Source organism: Culicoides brevitarsis, chromosome 1, assembly GCF_036172545.1.
Source record: "Culicoides brevitarsis isolate CSIRO-B50_1 chromosome 1, AGI_CSIRO_Cbre_v1, whole genome shotgun sequence".
NCBI lineage: Eukaryota > Metazoa > Arthropoda > Insecta > Diptera > Ceratopogonidae > Culicoides > Culicoides brevitarsis.
Window position 1 is genome coordinate 6,941,817 of NC_087085.1, and position 20,698 is coordinate 6,962,514.

Here is a 20,698-nt window from a genome sequence, read left to right on the forward strand (position 1 = left end):
AAAACCGGAAATTAAAATCGTAAATTTTATTCTGCTTCCAAATTTGCTGCTGCTTAGAATAATTTGCGTAAATATATAAAATTTAACAAGAATTTTCGATAATTTTCGAAACGCGCAACTTGAAATCGAAAATTATAATATTATAGCAGCAGCTAACACATTTAACCGCAAACACATGGTTATTAATCTTATATTATTTCTTACACCATTTAAACGCTTCAATTGCTGCGGTCGACAATTAAATACAAGTTTAACATACCTACCTTGATTTGATGAAATTTCCCACAAACATGAAGCAGAACATTTTGAATGACTTATTCAGTTTTTCGGTTTCCTACTGAATGCAATGAAGGAAGGAGTGAGTGAGAAAATAGTTTTGTCTTGTAAATTTTGTTGTTTTTTCGATTCACTGAACAATGCCGGGCTTTTGCTTGACCACAAACTGCAAGTCATGAATGTTCAAAAGAAAATGTGAGATTTCGGGTTACATCAAATATATTGCATTCCTCTATTTTGTTATGAGAACCGAGGAAGAATGAATGATTTCGAAGACAAAAGTTTTGTTTGTTTGAGTGATCTTAATCGATTTTTAAAGGAATTCACAGCGTGTGTGAGAATAAAAAGAAAGAACCTTAAGCAAATATCGATTCGTAATCATTCCATAGAGATTTCTCAAGATCATGAAAACAACACGACGCTATTTGTTTATAAAGTGATAACGTTCATCATATATAAGATGCAATATATTGTACGAAACTTGATAATTGCGACGTATAACATTTTAAAATGTACAAGGGGATTCCCAATGAGACATATTATTGTGATTTTTTGATTTTTTATAACGAAAGTAAGACTAAATGGTGATTTTTAGATAATATTTTACGGGGACTTACATTTTCTTAAGTCAAAATCCGTATAAATATGAAGCGAAATCATCTAAAAGCATCATTAAGTGAACGAATTAACAACAAAATAGAATATTTAAACCTACTTTCAAATAAAAAAATGTTGAAATTTACCGTTCTTGCTCTCATTGCAGTGTCTTCTGTTAACGCTCAAGGCGATTATCACACTTCAGCAAGCAAACAATTCGGAGACGCCAATCGCAATGTCGTTCTCAGCGGTTACGGTTCTCAACCAGCAAATGGTCCGCCAACTCTCGGAGGCGCAGCAACGTTCAACGCAAATAATCATGCCGCTTCTCTCGGCGGATCTCATACACTCGGCGTTGGAAGTCAAGTAACGGGATCAGGTAGCTTAAATTTGGCGAATTCAGGACCTCACAGATTGGATGCCAACGCTTTTCACACACACAATTTCCCGAATCACGGAAAGAGCTTCGGTACATCAGGCGGCGGTTTGGGATACACGCATGCTAATGGACATGGATTGTCGGGAAGTGTCTCGCATACTCCAATGTTCAAGCAAACGGAGACTCGTGTGCAAGGAAATGTAAATTTGTTTAAAGATCGTCATAGCAGCTTGGATGCTCATGTTGGAAGAAGTCAAAGTTTCAGCCCGTACGGAAATAGTCGCCCAAATCATTTTGGAGGAATTACTTATCAACGTAGATTTTAAGAAAAATATTCTGAAAATTAAAAAAAAAAATTAGAATAAGGCCGCTCCAAATGATAATCAAAAATAAAGTCCGATGCCCCATTTTAAAAGTCGAAAATCCAATGGGGCAAAATAAATAAAAAAGTTAAAAATTTAACCAAAAATGACCGTTTTGCAGTGTATTTTCATAATGTTTCAAGAAAATTTCCAAAAAACTGTTGAAAAATTTTCAATTTATTCTAATTTTTATTTTGGAAATCATATTTTAAATTTTCTTCTCTAAAAATATTTTTCATAAAATTATTAAATTTTTTTTTTCAAAATTTTTTGACAGTTATTTTTTATGAAATTTTTTTCTTTAATTTTTAATATGAAATATTCTGAAATCTATTTTAAATAAGCAAATTTCAAAGTAAATAGTAAAAAAAACATCAAAAATATTATTTAACGCTCAAAAATTGATAAAATTTTGTCATTTGGTATGAAAATAGTATTTCAAAACTTTTTTTTTTTTTTGCCCCCCCCCCCCATTTTATTTTAAAAAATTTTGGACTTTATTTTTGATTTTCATTTGGAGCGGCCTAAAGTAAAGAAATTTATTATAATCACACATCCCTTGTATTGTCTCCATCTATCTTTTTTGCTCGAGTTTACAACTTATTGTCGTGCTATTTAGCATTCCGCTTGAGTGTTGTCGAAAAACAATCAGTTTGTCATGCTGTTCTTCTGTCGCCGATCTATTTTGCATAAGTTTAACCTTAAAAATTTAAATAAACATATTTTGCAACGACGACGACGACTCGAAATTTTAAACTGAATCTTAACATAGTTATCGTGAAGGGACTTGTTTTAATTTTCTTCTTTCTATTCTTTCGTTTTGTGTAAAAATATTGAAATAAGATAACAACGACGAAGCTACACTTTGATATTGATACGTGAGCTGCAAGGGAAATTTCGGATGTTCGTGTCACAAAAGCGACGCAGAAACTCTCACGTGTCATTTTAAATCTTTGCTACATTTAATTAAAGCCTGAGTTTTATTTGAAAATTGCTTTCATATTAAATGAAGTGTTGTTAAATAAGAGCCATTTTCGTCTTAAAACTTTTCAATTCAGACAATATAGCAGAAATTAGCTAAAGGCGATTAAACACAAAGGCAATTGATATCAATTTCAGAAGGTGTGAATCGACAAAAAAATGGAGCGCGACGTGAATTTTCATCAATGATATTTTTTTTCTCGGAAAAATTTTCAAGCCATGTTTCGGAAGACAAACATTATGCAGGTTATGTTTAAGTTGGAAAGAAGAACAACCAACATTCTCACGTAAATAATACAAATTAAGGAAAATATAAAGTAAAATGCAACATTTACATAACAAAACCTGCCTCAAACTTTTCCTTGATAACGTGTCTCGTATTCGTCTCTAACACGAAACTCCTTATCTCCTTAAAACTCTTCTTCTTCTTCTCTTGGCAAGTTAAATAGCAACAAATCACACATCACGTTTCTGTTTTATATTTTGTTTTTCTTGTATCAGAATGTATTTTGAAGAAAAAGCGGGCACATTTACCACAAAAAGGATGATAATAAAATACGAAAAGATGAGCAACATTTTTGTTTTTTTTTTTCATGTGAAATAAAACACAAGCAAACAATCCTAATTAATTCTGAACTTTTTTCATATTCAGTATGAGTTGTAACCTAATTAAAAGTATACGACAGAAAAAGGATCCAAAATTCCTGAAAAATTCTCGGCAAAAATTGAATAGTAACTCAATTAAACAAATTCTTGGAAATGACTCTGATGATGATTTTTTTTTTTGTTTTAAACATAAAAACGAATAATTACGAGAGAGTTGCAATTATCGCAGCGTTTAAAGTTTACATTTTAACATTTTAAAAAAACAAGTGCTTCAGGCTTATTTTGATTTCTGTTGGATTTCCGCTAAGGTGCAATGAGACTCCTTACTGTAAAAATTATGATTCACAAAAACTGTAAAAAATTAAAAAATTAAATTTAAAAAAAAAAAATTCTGTCCAATAAAAAAAATTAAATTAAATTTTAAAAATTAAAAAAAAATTTTCTGTCCAATAAAAAAAAATTAAATTAAATTTAAAAATTAAAAAAAAAATTCTGTCCAATAAAAAAAATTAAATTAAATTTTAAAAATTAAAAAAAAAATTCTGTCCAATAAAAAAAAATTAAATTAAATTTTAAAAATTAAAAAAAAAATTTTTGTCCTAAAACGAAACAAAAAAAATTAAATTAAATTTTAAAAATTTTAAAAAACTTTTCTGTCCAATAAAAAAAAATTAAATTAAATTTAAAAATTAAAAAAAAAATTTCTGTCCAATAAAAAAAAATTAAATTAAATTTTAAAAATTTAAAAAAAAATTTCTGTCCAATAAAAAAAAAATTAAATTAAATTTTAAAAAAAAATTTCTGTCGAATAAAATTAAATTAAATTTTAAAAATTAAAAAAAAATTTTTCTGTACAATAAAAAAAAATTGAATTTAAATAAAATTTAAAAATTAAAAAAAAAAATTTCTGTCCAATAAAAAAATTAAATTAAATTTTAAAAATTAAAAAAAAATTCTGTCCAATAAAAATAAATTAAATTAAATTAAAAAAAATTTTTTTCTCCAATAAAAAAAATAGAATTAAATTTTAAAAATGAAAAAAATAAATATATTTACCATTTTCTGTCCTTCTAAAATCCTTTTTGACTTAAAAAATAATCTAAAATTTTCTGTCCAATAAAAAAAAATTAAATTAAATTTTAAAAATTTAAAAAAAAATTTCTGTCCTAAAACGAAATAAAAAAAATTAAATTAAATTTTAAAAATTTAAAAAAAAATTTCTGTCCTAAAACGAAATAAAAAAAAATAAATTAAATTTTAAATTAAAAAAAAATAAAAAAAAAAAATTAAATTAAATTTTAAAAATTAAAAAAAAAATTTCTGTCCTAAAACGAAATAAAAAAAATAAATTAAATTTTAAAAATTAAAAAAAAAATTTCTGTCCTAAAACGAAATAAAAAAAATTAAATTAAATTTTAAAAATTTAAAAAAAAATTCTCGCAAATTCATCAAATATGGGTTGAAAATTGACTTGAGAAAAAAAAAACGAGACACCAATTTTTCACAGTGTATGAAGCGAAGAGAATTGAACGTACAACTCAAATGAAAACATAATTAGGCTTGTTTGAGAAAAAAACGAAAAGGAAGGAGCTTGAGAGAGCAAGAATGTACATAATAAAAAAATAAAAAAAAAACATGCAATCGTGTCATTGCGAGTGACGTGCCTTACGGATATTTTTGTTTTGATATTTGGTCAGGTAACAATTGTTGGGGAGTTTTGCTTTCGAATGGAGATGCTCTGAAACAACTACCCTTGTCTATTTTCATAATTCTTTTTCGCACCCCATCCATTTTTTTTTGTCTTTTTCACAAGTTAGAAAGTAACAGACTATTAAAGATGCCTCCAGCTGAGACATGAGACATTGCATTTAACTGCTGCAACACACATAAAAGCTCATTTAAGGTATTAGAAATATAATTGGATTTCATATATATTGCAATTTTTGCCATCGTCGTCGTTTTTTCTCCGCTTTTCTTCTACAAACCAATCTACAATTAAATATTCTCTGTGCGTAGTTTCTCTTCTCGTTATCATGTTAAATGGTTAATATCGGCAAAAACACTTCAGTATATTCGCCTTTGTCAATGCGATGCTGTAATGACATAAAAGTACATTTGTAATCCCATTTTGATATATTGCTGCGTCTAATTACATGTACAAAATCCTCGTCACCCTCGCACAGTAGTCTCGGTTGCTCTCGGTAATTTTATTAGTATTTTACATTTGAAAGTATCTTTTGATGTTGTTTTGCAAGGAATTCCTCTTCATTATCGTTCGTGTACGCGCGATGGATAAACGCATTTAAAATGTCACATGCACTTAAGACTCGACATAAATTATATCGCAAGTGTCGCAAGTAAACATGCATTTTAACATGCAGTCAACATCAAGAAGGGTGAGACATTAAAGTAACTCCCTCGGGGAATCACTCGAATTATGAATATTTTTTCTGAAACGCATCTTGATTTTAAAATTGCCCATTTAGTTTCTAATTGAGGATGGCACGTTTAGAAGACATCGTACAAGACAGGCACACGACACTCTGATTTGATTATTCGTTTAAAATTGTTATGATTATCGTAAGAAACGGGAGAGAAGCGTTAATGAAGTGTGTTGCATCGTTAAAAATAAAGATTGTAGATGACCTTGCATCTTTCACGTATTTTACATGCATACGGCAGAAAATAAATAACATTTTTAAGGAAAATTTGAATGAGGTTGAAAATTTGAGTTTTTACTTTTAAAATATATGTTAAAAATCCATTTTAGGCCGTTCCAAATTTTTTTTGAGCTTTTTGTCCCATGCCCCATTTCAAAAGTGAAAAATCTAATGGGGCAAAATAAAAAAAAAGTTAAAAATTTCATCAAATTTGACCGTTTTTTGGTCTTTTTTATATATTTTTTAAGTAATTTCAAAAAATTTTTAAAAAATTTTCAATATTTAAGAATTTTTGTATTAAAAATCGTATTTTAACATGAATTTTCTTCTTAAAAATTTTTTTCAAAAAATTACTTTTCAAATTTTTTTGACAGTTATTTTTTAAAATTTTAATTTTTCAATTTTTAACAAAAATTAAAATTTTAAAATTTTTTATAAAAGATTAAAAAAAACAACAAAAATTATGAAAATCAACTAAAAATTTGTCATTTTGATGAAAAAAGTTTTAACTTTTTTTTTTATTTTGTCATTTTGATTTTCAAAAATTTTGGACTTTATTTTTGATTTTCATTTGGAGCGGCCTTAAGTAAAAAAAAAATATTTTTGTTTAATTTTTTTCCACAAAATTCGAAAAATACAATTAAACATTGAAAACTCACAATTTCAAACCTATATAAACGAAAGTAAGGTCTAATGTTCCCCTAAAGTAAAATAAAGTTAAAAGAAATTTTAATTTTTCATGTAAGAATAATAATAAATAAACAAAAAGTATCACATTTCCTTCCATTTTCGTCTCTTGAAACTCTCTTCAAACATTAGTTATGCATTAATTTATTGTAATTATCAGACAATATTTTATCCAATTTGTCAAGTTTTTGTGATATGCTTCAATATCTTCAGTACTTCAAGTAAAAAGTGTCTCACTTGACAACCGGATACCAACAAAAACACGAGATTTACTTTATCCATTCGTTTAATGATTAACGAATATGTAGCGACAATCTGAAGGAAAGAGTTGAAAAAAGAACAAGCGGTAGTTGAAGAACATCATATTCTAATTAAAATGACTAACAGGAGACACATTCATTTACATATTACTTTAATGTCACTAATTAACACATCCTTTTTTTGTAATTCGTTAACTTGTAACTTCTGTATGCTTCTCGCATGGCACACATGCACAAAAGGGACACATTATTTGTCGTAAAAATACATTTTCCATCCATTTTTATCTCCAGTGTAAAGTTTTGTCGTTGTTTTTGCCGCATCCTTTCCCTAAAAAAATTAACATTTTTTGTGTAAAGAGGTAAAAATTGAATCAGACTTTAGGCCGCTCCAAATTTTTTTCGAACTTTTTGTCCCAAAAAAATTTTTTCAAAATGGGGGGGGGCAAAATAAAAAAAAATTTGAAATACTTTTTTATACAAAATGACAAAATTTTAACAGTTTTTTGTCATTAATCAATATTTTAGTTGATTTTATGGTATCTACATTGAGATTTGATAATTTAAAATTTATCTCAGAGAATTTCAAGCTTAAAATTTAAACAAAAAAATGTCGTAAAAATAACTGTCAAAATTTTAGAAAAATTATTTTTTTGAAAAAACTTTTAAAGAAGAAAATTCATTTTAAAATACGATTTTTAATACAAAATTTTTAAAAATTTAAAAATTTTGAAAAATTTTTGGAAAATTCTTTGGATAAATATGAAAAAAGACCAAAAAACGGTCAATTTTGAAGAAATTTTTAACTTTTTTTTTATTTTGCCCCATTGGATTTTTGACTTTTGAAATGGGGCATGGGACAAAAAGTTAAAAAAAAATTTGGAGCGGCCTTATTATAAAAAGAACGCAACAACTGTGCTACTATCAAATGTTCATTTAGTCCATAAAAGTTACGGAGACACGCAAAAAAACTCCTTCTCTTTATAAATACAAGTATAAAGTTAAGTTTGGTCATGCTTTTAATACGAAGCCAAAAGTTTCGCAATAAATTTCTTTTTTGTAATTAAGAAAATATAAACTTGAAAATATGATAAACTACAGAAAATCTTAATGCAAGTGTTGCTTCCGAGCACATTTCATTGGGATAAAAGTTAGTTGAAAGATAAGCATCACCAATATAACTTTAAAATATCATGAAACAACGTGGGCCAAAAATTTCGCCTGTTTGTTTTTAGTTGTCTGACGAAGAGAAATTTAGCACAGTGCTTTGAATAATATCCTAATGGAAAGTTTTTGTTTGCAAATAAACATTTTTAAATCAGATAAAGTATATTCGAGTGCGTGTTTGTGATGTTTGGAACGCAGAGAAGCCGCACAGATTTTGTATTTATTTAGGATATTTTGTGTTTTTTTTCCTTGTTTAACTAACTCTCGAAAATGTAGCCGGCGTTTCCGATATAAAAGGTGTGTGCCCAAAGTTGCCTCTTCTGTCGTCTCACTTCAAATTTAATTGCCATCACAGACTCGTCTTGTCTCAGGTAAGCAAAATTTATTTTTTTTTTGTTTCATATCGCATTTGATGTAAAACTTTGCCGGAAACAGGTGTGATATTTGTGGTTGAATTGTGATTCTATTAAACGATAAGTGCTGAAGTTATTTTTTTTTTGCATCCTCTGAAAAGTAAATTTAAGGAACTCTCAGCGTTTAACTTGCAATTTTGAAATGCGGAAGAATGATGAATTTTTAATCCATTAAAGTGCTTTTTTTCGATAAGCGTTTCGCAAGGCACCCCATCGTGTTTCTTTTTTTATTATGATTATTACTCTTTGATTTCATGTAGAGAGTACTTTGTTGGAAATTTTTGATTACCAAAAACTGTAATAGAATTAATGTTGATAAAAAATGGGTTGGTGCGTGTGCGTTGGGATTTTCATGTCTTTATTCTCGATTTGACTCACTCTCGTCTTTAACGAGGGAAATGTAGCAAAAAAAAAAAGTATCACTGAACATGCAGTGAAAACGTCTAAAAAAATAACGATTGCAATTGTTTGGTATTTTATTGCTACCAATAAATAACCCTCAAGTTTAAATCTGATAATCTATCTATAGGGGTGTCTTCCATGCGAGAGAATCCAATTTTTTTAAGTGAGACATGCTAAAATCTCCAAGCCATATAAAAAATTTACCGGTATATAATGTAATTAAATTTTTGATCCCCTTTGAATGTTGTTGTCTCCAATTCGATGTCGACGAACGTCAATGATGGGGCTTTACAACACCTTCATAATCCCTAAACTAATTCTGAACTATTCATCAAATGGAAGCTCAGCAAAGGTACCTTCTGAATGATCTCATTCGAAAATTCCCTCGTGTGTTGAATAATTTCCAATTCACTAAAAAACAAAAGGGGTGCGTTTTTTGTAGCATGAATTGCGCAGAATTGCGTAATTTTTGGTCTACATGACACACAACATCGTTTAAATATTTTAAATGTTCGTAATTGCACTCATTTAGTATTAAAATTAAAGCAATTCAAGGACAAACTTTACTCCCTGCTTGAAGGTGATTTATCAGAAAACTTTTTCATGAATAGCTAACAAACAATAGCGGCATCATCAATCATTTATTTATAATGCTCAACTTGGCAAGTCGAAAATTATGAAATTATATCGAAAAGGTGCACTTCATTCTAATTTCCTTTCGATGACAAGGAAATGACAAGATCCGGAAATGTCGAAATTTTTTAATATTTAATAACTAGTTAATGATGAGAAGTCGAAAAATGTAAAAATAACATAATTAGAGCAGAATATTTGCTCTTTTCCTTTTTTTATTGCAGTTTGAAAGTTTTATCGCGTCTTTGCTACTTTGGACAATTAAAACTAAATCAAAGTTATTATTATAACAATTGAATTAAAAGTAAATCGAAAAGTTTTTAATTAAATTTACGGATTATAATTTAATACAAAACATATTTTCCTTTCAAATTTAATTATTTTCGAGTTTTCTTAAGATTTCTTCGGCATTCGCAGCCCTATCACGAAATAAAAATAAAAAAAAAAGTTTGGATGCATAATACTGAAAAGTTTCTGAATGAGAGAGAAAGACTTTTTACTGCCAACAGAAAATGTTGCTTCTTCGATTTTTTTTTTTTCGTTCAATTTTTTAATAAACAAAGTAAGCAAAGCACATTAAATAAATTGCCGTTTCGTGAGACGCGCACCTGCTTTCCTGCAGCAACCTTTGTCAAGACGTTGTTCTCGTCTTGTATGTGTCGATGACGTTAATTTTTCATGCAGGCAACAAGACAAAACGAGTGCAGAAAAGTTGTTATTATTATTACGATTGTTTGTAGAATTCTTCAAATCAAATCTCAGTCGCCTCAGATTATAAAAGCAGTAAGGCCGCTCCAAATTTTTCCGATGTTTTTGTCCCAAAACATTTTTTTCAAAATGGGGGGGGGGGCAAAATAAAAAAAAAAAGATTTGAAATACGGTTTCATACAAAATGCTAAATTTTTAACTTTTTTTGGTCTTTCATGAATATTTTAGATGTTTTTATGGTATTGAGATTTGATGATTTAAAATTAATCTGAAAGTATTTTAAATTAAAAATTTTAACAAAAAAAAAAAAAATTAATAAAAAAAACAGTCAAAAATTTTTGAAAAATAATTTTTAGGAAATATTCTTATAGAAGAAAATTCATGTAAAATTTCGATTTTCAACACAAAAAATTTTAAAAATTAAAAATTTTTTTTTGAAAATTTTTTGAAAAAGTAAGGAAAATGACCAAAAAATGGTCAATTTTTTTTTTTTTATTTTGCCCCATTGGATTTTCGGCTTTTGAAATGGGGCAGGGGACAAAAACATAGAAAAAAATTTGGAGCGGCCTAAATAAAAAAAAGTGTAAACCAAGAGAAGGAGATGAGAGGTAAGAATCTTTTGTTTCTCTCTTTTGTGTTCTTTTTCGTTGGAAGGTTCTTAAATAATTTATGTTTTCAGATACACCCATAACAAATATACAAAGAAACATCTCAATCAAAATGATTATTATGATTTTTGGATGCAATTAATTAAGCGATAAGCCGGATAGATACACTTGACTCAATTGTTGTCTCATGCATGTAAGAGTCTCTGCTCATGCTGTGCGTCGTAAGAAGAAGAAGTAGTTTGATAAAAAAAAGACTGTCCCAATAAATTTTTAAAAAATTAATGTCTCTCGGAATATTATCGCCCGTTATTATGGTTTGTTGTATAATTTATCATATTTTTTTCTATAGAGACAATTTTTTTTATTACAAGAAAAAAATATAAAATTTTTAAGGGACAGGTTATATTCTTTTGTTCCATGTTTTGGGTTTTTTGAATAGATCAAACCGAATGGAAAGAGTTACCACTTTATCTTGAATTTATTTTTTTTTTTAAGAAAAGAGACAATAACAACTCATAATAATGATAAAATAGATGCCTGCTCAAGATATGAACATTAAACATAAATATTAATATGTTATTGGTAGCCAACAGACAACAGAAGTGAATGTTGAGAGGATATGCGACAACAAATTAGAACATAAAATTTATTATTAATATCTTATTTATTTTTAGGTTTCAATGGTACTGATTAAAAATAGACTGAAAATGATCATTTACTTGATTCTAAATGCGGTAAAAAAGTTAACATGACTTTTTTTATTGATTTGCGTCTGAATCTGATATAAATGACGCTCAACCCTCGTATAAAGAGAGACACGTGGTAACTTTTCTAATTGAACATGTAATAATTTTTTACATCCCTTAAAAAATGTTGTCGAATCGTCATGGATTATAAAAATAAAAATAAATCTGCTACTATCAATTATCCATATCTCGCTTGACACACGTTACTGACATGCTTGTGTGTTAGCAAAAATCCATTTTTTTCATCAATTTTCCATTCGGCGTGCGGAAAACAAAAATATTCGCATACATAACGAACGACTGAGGGTTGAATAGATTTCGATTAACTGATATTCATTGCAATTAATCATGTAAGGAATATTAGTTAGAGTCTCTTTTGTGGCAAAAACACAGCCAAAGTCGACGAATAGAGCAGATGATGACATTTTCCATATTGCAATTTGAAGGCAAAAAAAAAAATTTCTGCCGGAAAAAACGATTTATGAGTATCTTTAATTTTTTGTTCAATTGTAACTTGAAATAGCAGCAAAAGAATCTGTTATGACACTGACACAAATGAAGGGGGAGACAAACAATGATGATATTAGTCTGCTACTGTTTGACACACAAAACGAAAAAAGAATTGCTGTTATGATATGTTTTGGAATCCTGAATATATCTGAAAAAGAAAGGAGAGATGAGGAGATTATTACGTAAAAAATGACGACCACACCTAAAAAAAATATCTCTCTGCAAAAATCTACCCTTTGCATCAGCATGGCGATGCCCGCTAAAAATATAAGAAAAATAAAGGAAAAATTGCTTGTTGTTGTTATTATTATTGCAGACACATCCACACATATCATATATTTGAATCGTTTATCACTCGCACAAAACGACCCATATCAAATTATTATGATTGCTCTCTCCTCATATTTTGGGGCGCACATCATCTCATAAATGTTTGCGTTCATCGTGTGTGTGTGTGTGCGGTAGACAGGAAATGTGTAAAATGCCCCAAAAACAGCTGAATGTGTGGTTGTCAAAACTTTCCTTCATACAAATTTGAGTTCACTTTGATATAAAAATAAAAGTGAAGAAGGGGAGCTGTTTTGATGTGGTTCAGAAATATTTCATAGATTTTCTACTTACCATATTCAAATGATTTTCTGGATGCACAGGCAATAAAAAGATCGACGTCACACAACAAATCAATTAGTTTTGCTTGCTGGGCGGGATTGAACCAAAACACACAAATGTCCAATTAGAATAAAATCCACATAAAAATCGCTATCAACCCATCTATAACAGAGATAAATTTCAGAATTGAATGCATAAATAAATAAATAAACATGAAATTTTGAAAAGAAAAAGAAATACGCGTGTACATCGATTGATAATAAAGCGAAACGAAATATAACGAAGAATATAATTTTAATGCGAAACCATGACGAAGAGATAACCGTATATACATCCTTGCACGTTGCTCTCAACTTTCGAGAGACTTCAAGTTCTGCAATAAGAAACCGAAACCACCCAATTAGTGCAAATGCAATCGGTAATAATATGTTTTACTTTTTTTTTACTGTGTGCTGCTCGATATTGAAACACATAATGAAGTCGCGAATAAAAATGACTGAGGCTGCTCCAAACGAAAATCAAAAATAAAGTCCGATGCCCCATTTTAAAAGTCAAAATAAAAAAAAAGTTAAAAATTTCATCAAAATTGATCGTTTTTTGTTGTATTTTCATAATTTTTCAAGACATTTTCAAAAAAATTTATAAAAAATTTCCAATTATTTTAATTTTTGTTTTGAAAATCATATTTTAACTATTTTTTTCTTCTTTGAAAAAATTTTTCATAAAATTACTGAATTTTTTTTTTTCAAATTTTTTTGACAGTTATTTTTTATGAAATTTTAATTTTTCAATTTTTAACTTAAAATGATCTTAAATCAATTTTTAATTTGAAAGTTTCAAAGAAGATTATTAAAAAACAACAAAAATGTTGATCAACGATCAAAATTGCTAAATTTTTGTCATTTTGTATGAAAATAAGTATTTCAAATTTTTTTTTTATTTTGCCATTTTATTTTCAAAAATTTTGTACTTTATTTTTGATTTTCATTTGGAGCGGCCTGACTGTGATAAAAAAAAAAAGACGAAGCAACAAACATATAAATTAAAAGCAGATTAGATACAGGATAAGACGAAAGGAGAAGAACAAGGTCTTGTTAAATATGTTTGTATAAAAAAAAACGAATTCAACTTATTCAATGATGATGTTTAATGCCACAGGATGGTTTAAAATAAAAAAGAAGATGCGAAAACGAGAAACGGAAACGCAAAATTGAAGCAGGTGAACACTGTGCAGATTTGCAAATGCAATAAATTTAAAATAAATTAAGGAATAGAGGTATGTGTTTCTCAAATTTAATTTTAATTAATACAATTTTTATATTTTTTTAAGTCACTTCGCGAGGATAATGAGAGAAATTGAAAAAGAGTGATAGTTTTCGATGTTTGCCGCTTCAATTCAAACGGCGCTTCATGTCTTTTTACTCATCGTATTCACTCATTGATGAAAATTCTCTGTTTATTTATATCTAACTTGCCATATAACAGTTTTTGTTTACATTTTTCCTTCTTTTCCTTTTGCTCTCATCCTCGTATGCCTACCATAAAAGCTCATACACAACGCCGGGCGATACTCTCTCTCCGAAAGCCGAATGCAACCGAACACTCGGCACTCATTCACGTACCATGAAAATGTTTCAGCTGTCTCGAACATTTTATGTTATAAAAGGGAGTCGTATTTTGTAGAGACAGTTCAGATTAAAAGCAACTGTCAGAGCGTTAACACGACTTCTTTCTCGTAAAAAAAAAAATAAAATTAAATTAATTAAAAATGAAATAAAATTTTATCATTTTGTATACGCGGGAAATACAATAAAAAATTATATCGTGAACATTAATCGGATAATCCACAAATACTTATGAGGAATTAAAATTATTACATGTTATGAGCGCGCAATTGTGTTGAAAATAATTAATTAAGTGATTATCGCGCCGAAATATTTTGTGAATTTATTAAACACAAAAAAAAAATTAACAAGTGAAAAATTAAAATGTTGGCTTAAAGAACTTATGAAAAAATAAATCGTCTATTAAAAGACATTTAAAAAAATAAATTAATTAAAAAAATTAATCAAAACAATAAAAATGAAAAAAGTGACATTATTATAAAAAAAAAAATAATTAAAGTTCATAAATTTTCATTTTATTAAATAAAAAAAAATAAATTTTAAAAAAATTTCTTCGGATTAATTTTAACAAAGTAAGTATATTTACCTAACAATTAATTTATAAATGCAAAAAAATCACTCCTTTAAAATTTATTTCTTTTCGTGTGTGAAATTCCTTCCCCTTTAAAATAAAAATTAAAATAAGAATTTTACAAAGATCAAGTCATTGTTTGATACCAATGTTTACGTCTCACCGGAAATATTTAATTCGTTCTTTATCGAATTACTCTTTTCTATTTTCTCTCTCTAAGTTTTGAGACACAATTCAATTACAAAAAGACATAAATTATGTGTTGGCTTTGTGGTTCTTTAAATTAATGTGTAAATTACCAACATATCATTTATTTAAACTATAATATTAAAAAAAAGTGAGAAGAAAAGATTTACACTTGAATAGACGAGAAACTTATCATCATCATGACTATAATATCAAAGAACTGGAAGAAAAAATTGGTTATGGCTCATTTATTTCTTATTTATCGCTGATCGGTTATTGATGTTCTTTCCCTTTTTAACTTTCCTCAAAAAAAAAAGCATATAACCAAGTTTACTTAAGAGCTTATCTCTGTCAAAGTTACCTGACTTGACAATTTCTATACCTTCGCTCTTTTTAATATGTGAAGAACGATAAGGAGCCGTAATAAAATAAAATATAATAACGCCTTAAAAATATTGATGTAATATAATTTTGTAACTTAACGTTATGAGAAGATACGATTTTACCTGATCTATATTTAAAAAAAAATAATTTTTTATCATCTCATCTCATACAGTTTTAACTGAAAAATCTTTTAGTGTCAATAATTTCATCTTCATTTTTATTATATAATGATTTAGGAAATAAACTTATAATAATGATGCACCTGAGCAGAGTAACCATACAAGAAAATATTTTTTTATAAGAAGTTGTTTCCCACGTTTCTTCGTTGTTCTCTGATCCTTTGTTAAGGATTTATTCACACAGACAGACAATTTCGTATTTAATGTGTTTTGAGGAAAAAATAGATTTTTTTTTTAAATAAAAAGGAACAAATAAAAATTATATATACCTTTTGACCATTTTTATAGAAATTTGGCAAAAAAAAAATCAGAAAAATTGTCCTTTTAAATTTATTTAGAGTAAATTTTAACTCTAAAGATTCTACTTACTCACAAGATTCACTTGAAGAATTTTATTTCTACCTGCTCTTAAGAATTTCTGTATTGCATTCTGAAAAAAAATGAAGCAAAAATTAAATATTAGAACACATAATGTTTTAAAACATGATAAAAAATTAATCTTCATGATAATGATGATGATAAGACTAAAAAAAAAATAAAACATACAAAATCAATTTTCTTGAAACAAAGATTTCTTACCTTGTAAAAGTAAAAAAAAAGATCAATCATGATTTCAAATCAAAATTCGTCGAAAAAGAAACTTGAGATATCGTCTGAAGGATTATTTGATTTTAAAAGTAAAAGAAAAGTCAAATGCAATTTTTTTCTTTCTCGTGTGTTTTTATCCACGGGTTACTTACTTCTCTCTAATGAATAAAAAATTTATCGAACTCGAACAAATTAGACACAAAGGAAAGCTTCTTTCTTGTTTGTTTTTTCGTCCTTCGTTCGTTCGTTAAGTTGAATTGTTGTTGAAAGTAAGCAGAAGTAAATTTTATTATTGGATTTGTACCTTTTACTCTGCTACACTTGAAGAGCAACGACGTCTTGCATCAATTGTTCAATATGTTCGAAAAAAAAAAGTATTGTCGGGGTGATTGATATTCTTTTCGTATAACTTTGTAACAAGCTGACCAATGTGAGCAATTTTCTAACAACTTTTTTTTTCTTCTTCTTATTTTTTTCAGACAAACAACAAAATGTTCTCATCATCTTCATCGTGTACATATCTTATGGTACTTTTTGTCTTCTTGTTGCAACACATCACAGCAATCTCATATTGTCCCACAAAATGCCTGTGCGACGACGAAAAACTCCATGTAACATGCGGCGAAGGCAATTTAGATGTGTTACCAATCGCCCTGAATCCGTCCATTGAACGCCTCATCATTCAATACAACAAAATCAAGACGATAGATTCGTCGGTGTCGTTCTACACTGAGTTGACAATGTTGGATTTGAGTGCCAATCATTTGTTGAATATCCCGCCAAAAACCTTCATCTATCAGAAAAAGTTGTTGGAATTGCATTTGAACAACAACAAAATCAGTTCAGTGACAAATCAAACGTTTTTCGGCATGACAGACTTACAAGTCTTGAATTTACGCAAAAATCTCATCGACGAGCTAAATTCAAACCTGTTTTTCACACTACCAAATTTGCAAGAACTGAATTTGGCGGGAAATCGCATCAACAAGATCGATCCAAAAGCATTTTCGGGACTTTTCAACTTGAAAGTGTTGTATTTGGATGATAATAATCTTGCGACAATTCCATCGGAGAGCTTCAAACCAATGGCTCGACTCGCTGAACTGTATTTGGGTATCAATTCGTTCATGAGTATTCCCGCAGGTGCTTTCCAAGGCTTACAAGCACTCAGCAAACTCGATTTGCATGGCGTCATGTTGGTAAATTTGACACAAGATTCACTTTTGGGCTTAGAACGCGTCAAATCGCTCGATTTGAGCGATAATCATTTTCCAAAAGTGCCAACTGTTCAATTGTCTCGCTTGAAGCGATTGGAGGAGCTTATTATCGGTCAAAATGACTTTGAAATGATACCAGAAGGGGCCTTCTTCGGTTTAAATAACCTCAAACGCGTCGATATCACGGGCGCATTGAACTTGAAACGAATTCAAACAGGAGCTTTTGCTGCCAACACAAATTTGGAAACGATCATCATTGCATCGAACAAGCAACTTGTTGACATTCAGGAGGGAGCTTTCAGCGGATTACCGCACTTGAAAAATGTCGCGTTGAAGGATAACTCATTGTCAACGTTCCGCGAAGAACTTTTGCCGTGGAAAGATTTGCAGAGCTTCGATGTCAGCGAAAACCCTCTTCGTTGCGATTGTAATATAATGTGGTTGCGACAACTTTTGGCAAGTAAAAAACACAATGAATCAATGAACACAATTATTTGTATGACTCCTGAACGCTTCCATGGCGAATCGTTGGAACATATTACGCCCGATTTGATGGGTTGTATCCATATTTCGGCACGCGAACGAGCGATTTTTGGAGTTTTCTTGGTAGGAACAGCTGCCATTATCACATCTGTAGCATTAATTACATTTAAGTTTAGATATCACATAATGGACTACTTACGATGCATTTGGCATAAAAGTAATAATCTTAAGGGCGAAAAAGAGCAAGAATATCAGAAAACCTTTTCCGATGAGGATTTTTTCTCTCGCACAAATCAAAATATCTACGAATATATACATAAAGTGCATCCCGCGCCTTCGATGACGCCTTCCGTGTGTCATTATGCGGAGTATTCTCCATCGCACCAAAACTATTTCAAGCCGATTCCCATTTCAGAGTTATAGCTAGCCGTTCCCCCTCCATTACCGCCGCGTGTTTTCCATTGTAACACAATTGGCGCGCCAAATAATAAACACGCAAGCATTTATTTCCATTCAACTTCATCGGGCAGCAGTAATGGAGGTACTTCGTCTTCTTCATCTGCGAATAGCGCGACAACAAGTACTAATATTTCCGAGTATAAATTGAACCAAGAATACTTTCACAGAAACAATCAAAGTATTAATGTTATATCTACACAGATGCCCGTGCATTACACACTTCGACAACAACAAAGTACAAGAAAGTCTTCTTGTGCCTCGTCAAGACAAAGACACGACGAAATTGAATCACCAATCACGTGAAATCTTATGTAAATATCATATAATAGTATTTCTCTATCCGACATTCGTAACTGCTTGTGTGATGTGTGTATTAATATCACTGAAAGGACAAATGATAAGCAGATTTGGAATCCGAATTTCTTCACAATGATTGAATATTTTAAGCAAATATGCTTTTTTCTCGCATCACATATAATAATCTCAAACATATCAATTGCAATCAGAGCGATGCTGTTGGCAAAAATTATTCTTCCTACATCTTCTCATGCCTCCCACAAACAGATGACACAAGCAGTTATGCAAAAATATTGGAAAAGAGAAAAAAAAAATGACAAACAAAAAACAGTGAATTATTAGATTTATTTAAGTCAGCAATTTTTGACATAAAAATATACATTTTTAGTACAAGTTCTGTGTGAAAAAGTTAACAACAAAGCAATGTTACTGCATTTTATCATCTTATCATCCATTCATTAAATCATAAATGATAAAAAAAAAGTCTGTCTAAAAAAGCATTAATAGCACGAAAAAAAATCTTATGATGAATACAAACTATTTCTACTTATTAAAAGTGACCCATGAACGGCAAAAAACGACATAAAAGACTTGTTTGCTCTTTTTCTAGTCAAATCATATCATTGGAGTTATATATTTACATAAAGTTTAAAGATCGACAAAAAAAAGTATGAAAAAAATATAAAGGCAAAATATAAAAGGAAAGGTTATGAAAACTCAAAATATTTTGTGTGCGATGAAAAATTTTCATTTTATTCAATTACGTTTTAACTTTATCCGAAAATACAATCAGGAAATTAATTCAAAACCGCAAACAGTCACTTAATTGTTGTAAACTGAGAAATAAAACGAGAAATTCTGCCGATTTAAATGAAAAAGTCGACGAATGATGTTGATTAGGAACTTCTCGTTATTATAAATACGTTTATAAGCAAAAAAAGAAATAAAACAAAGATAATCAAGAGAAAAAGGAAAACCAAATTATGTAAATGTGAAAATCCACAAAAAAAAAAGTTTAATAATAAAAAGCAAAAACAAAACAACAAGAAAAATAAGAAACATTATTCATAAAGTATAAATATTTATTCCTAAAAATGAGTCCTTTATATTTTTGCGCTCTTTCTTTGTGTATATTAATGAACTTCTCTTCTGCTAAATAATTATAAATATGAATGTATAAGAGACCAAAAACATAAACTTTGTAAATATCAAAGATCTATATCATCAATGTATGTAAATTTTATTATTAAAGTTTTAGGATAGACACGAAAATTCCTTTGTACAGAATATATTGTAAGATAGAATATTTTATATGATATATATTTAATTAATAATATTAATATTCAAAAAATTGTTATTATTATTATTATTATGAAAAATTGATTTTACAAAAAAAAAAACAAAATGATCATGAAAAATATAAATTATTATCGAAAATACGAAAAATTATTTTTTTATTTCTCATTTTTTTTTTAAATTTTGTTATTTTTGGAAAAAAAAAAGTAAGTATGAGTTTTGGAACTTCATTAATTGAAATATTTTCTTTGTTTTTGAAATTTTTTTGAAAAATTTCTTTTTTTTTCTTTTCTTTTTTTCTTTTTTTTTTCTTAAAAATTTTTTTTGAAAAAAAAAAAAATTGAAATATTTTTCGTTGTTAAAATCTAATTCAGCTTTTCTATTCATTCAATCCAATCCGATGTTTATTTTTCAAATATTGATGGATCTTTAAAATTCTTATTCACTCTGAGTTGGCAATGGTTAGCAGCAAATTTTATGAATAAATAAGTAATTAGATGGAAAATTTGCTTGAGTTTTATATTTTTGTTCAAAAAAAAAAATAGTTGAAAAAAGCAATTTTATAGAATTATTGCGAGTAATGTGCAAAAGTACAGAAATGAATTGAAAAAAGAGGCTCGTTAGTTTACCCCACTATTTGTTTTGACTCGCATTTTATACTTGAGTTTGCACAAATAAAAATAGAGTGAATGCTGGTCTACATTTTATTATAATATCGTATAAAGAGTTTTGCTTAGTGTGCAAGAGCAAAGATAATTTTTCCCCAACACAAAGTTCCAATGAAAATAAAATGTGTTTTAAAAGCTCTATTT

At 28.6% G+C, this 20,698-nt stretch overlaps 2 protein-coding genes across 2 annotated transcripts; both read left to right on the forward strand.

The window, feature by feature from the left end:
• The first annotated feature begins 960 nt into the window (after positions 1 to 960).
• On the forward strand, positions 961 to 1,749 carry LOC134833692 (attacin-A-like). Its single transcript, XM_063848111.1, has one exon. The coding sequence runs from the start codon at positions 1,006 to 1,008 to the stop codon at positions 1,576 to 1,578; it is 573 nt and encodes a 190-aa protein (XP_063704181.1). The 5' UTR covers positions 961 to 1,005; the 3' UTR covers positions 1,579 to 1,749.
• A 14,909-nt stretch (positions 1,750 to 16,658) lies between these two features.
• On the forward strand, positions 16,659 to 18,257 carry LOC134826920 (insulin-like growth factor-binding protein complex acid labile subunit). The gene has a single exon (XM_063839432.1). It carries the CDS (start codon positions 16,659 to 16,661, stop codon positions 18,255 to 18,257), a length of 1,599 nt encoding a protein of 532 aa, XP_063695502.1.
• Positions 18,258 to 20,698: the final 2,441 nt, after the last annotated feature.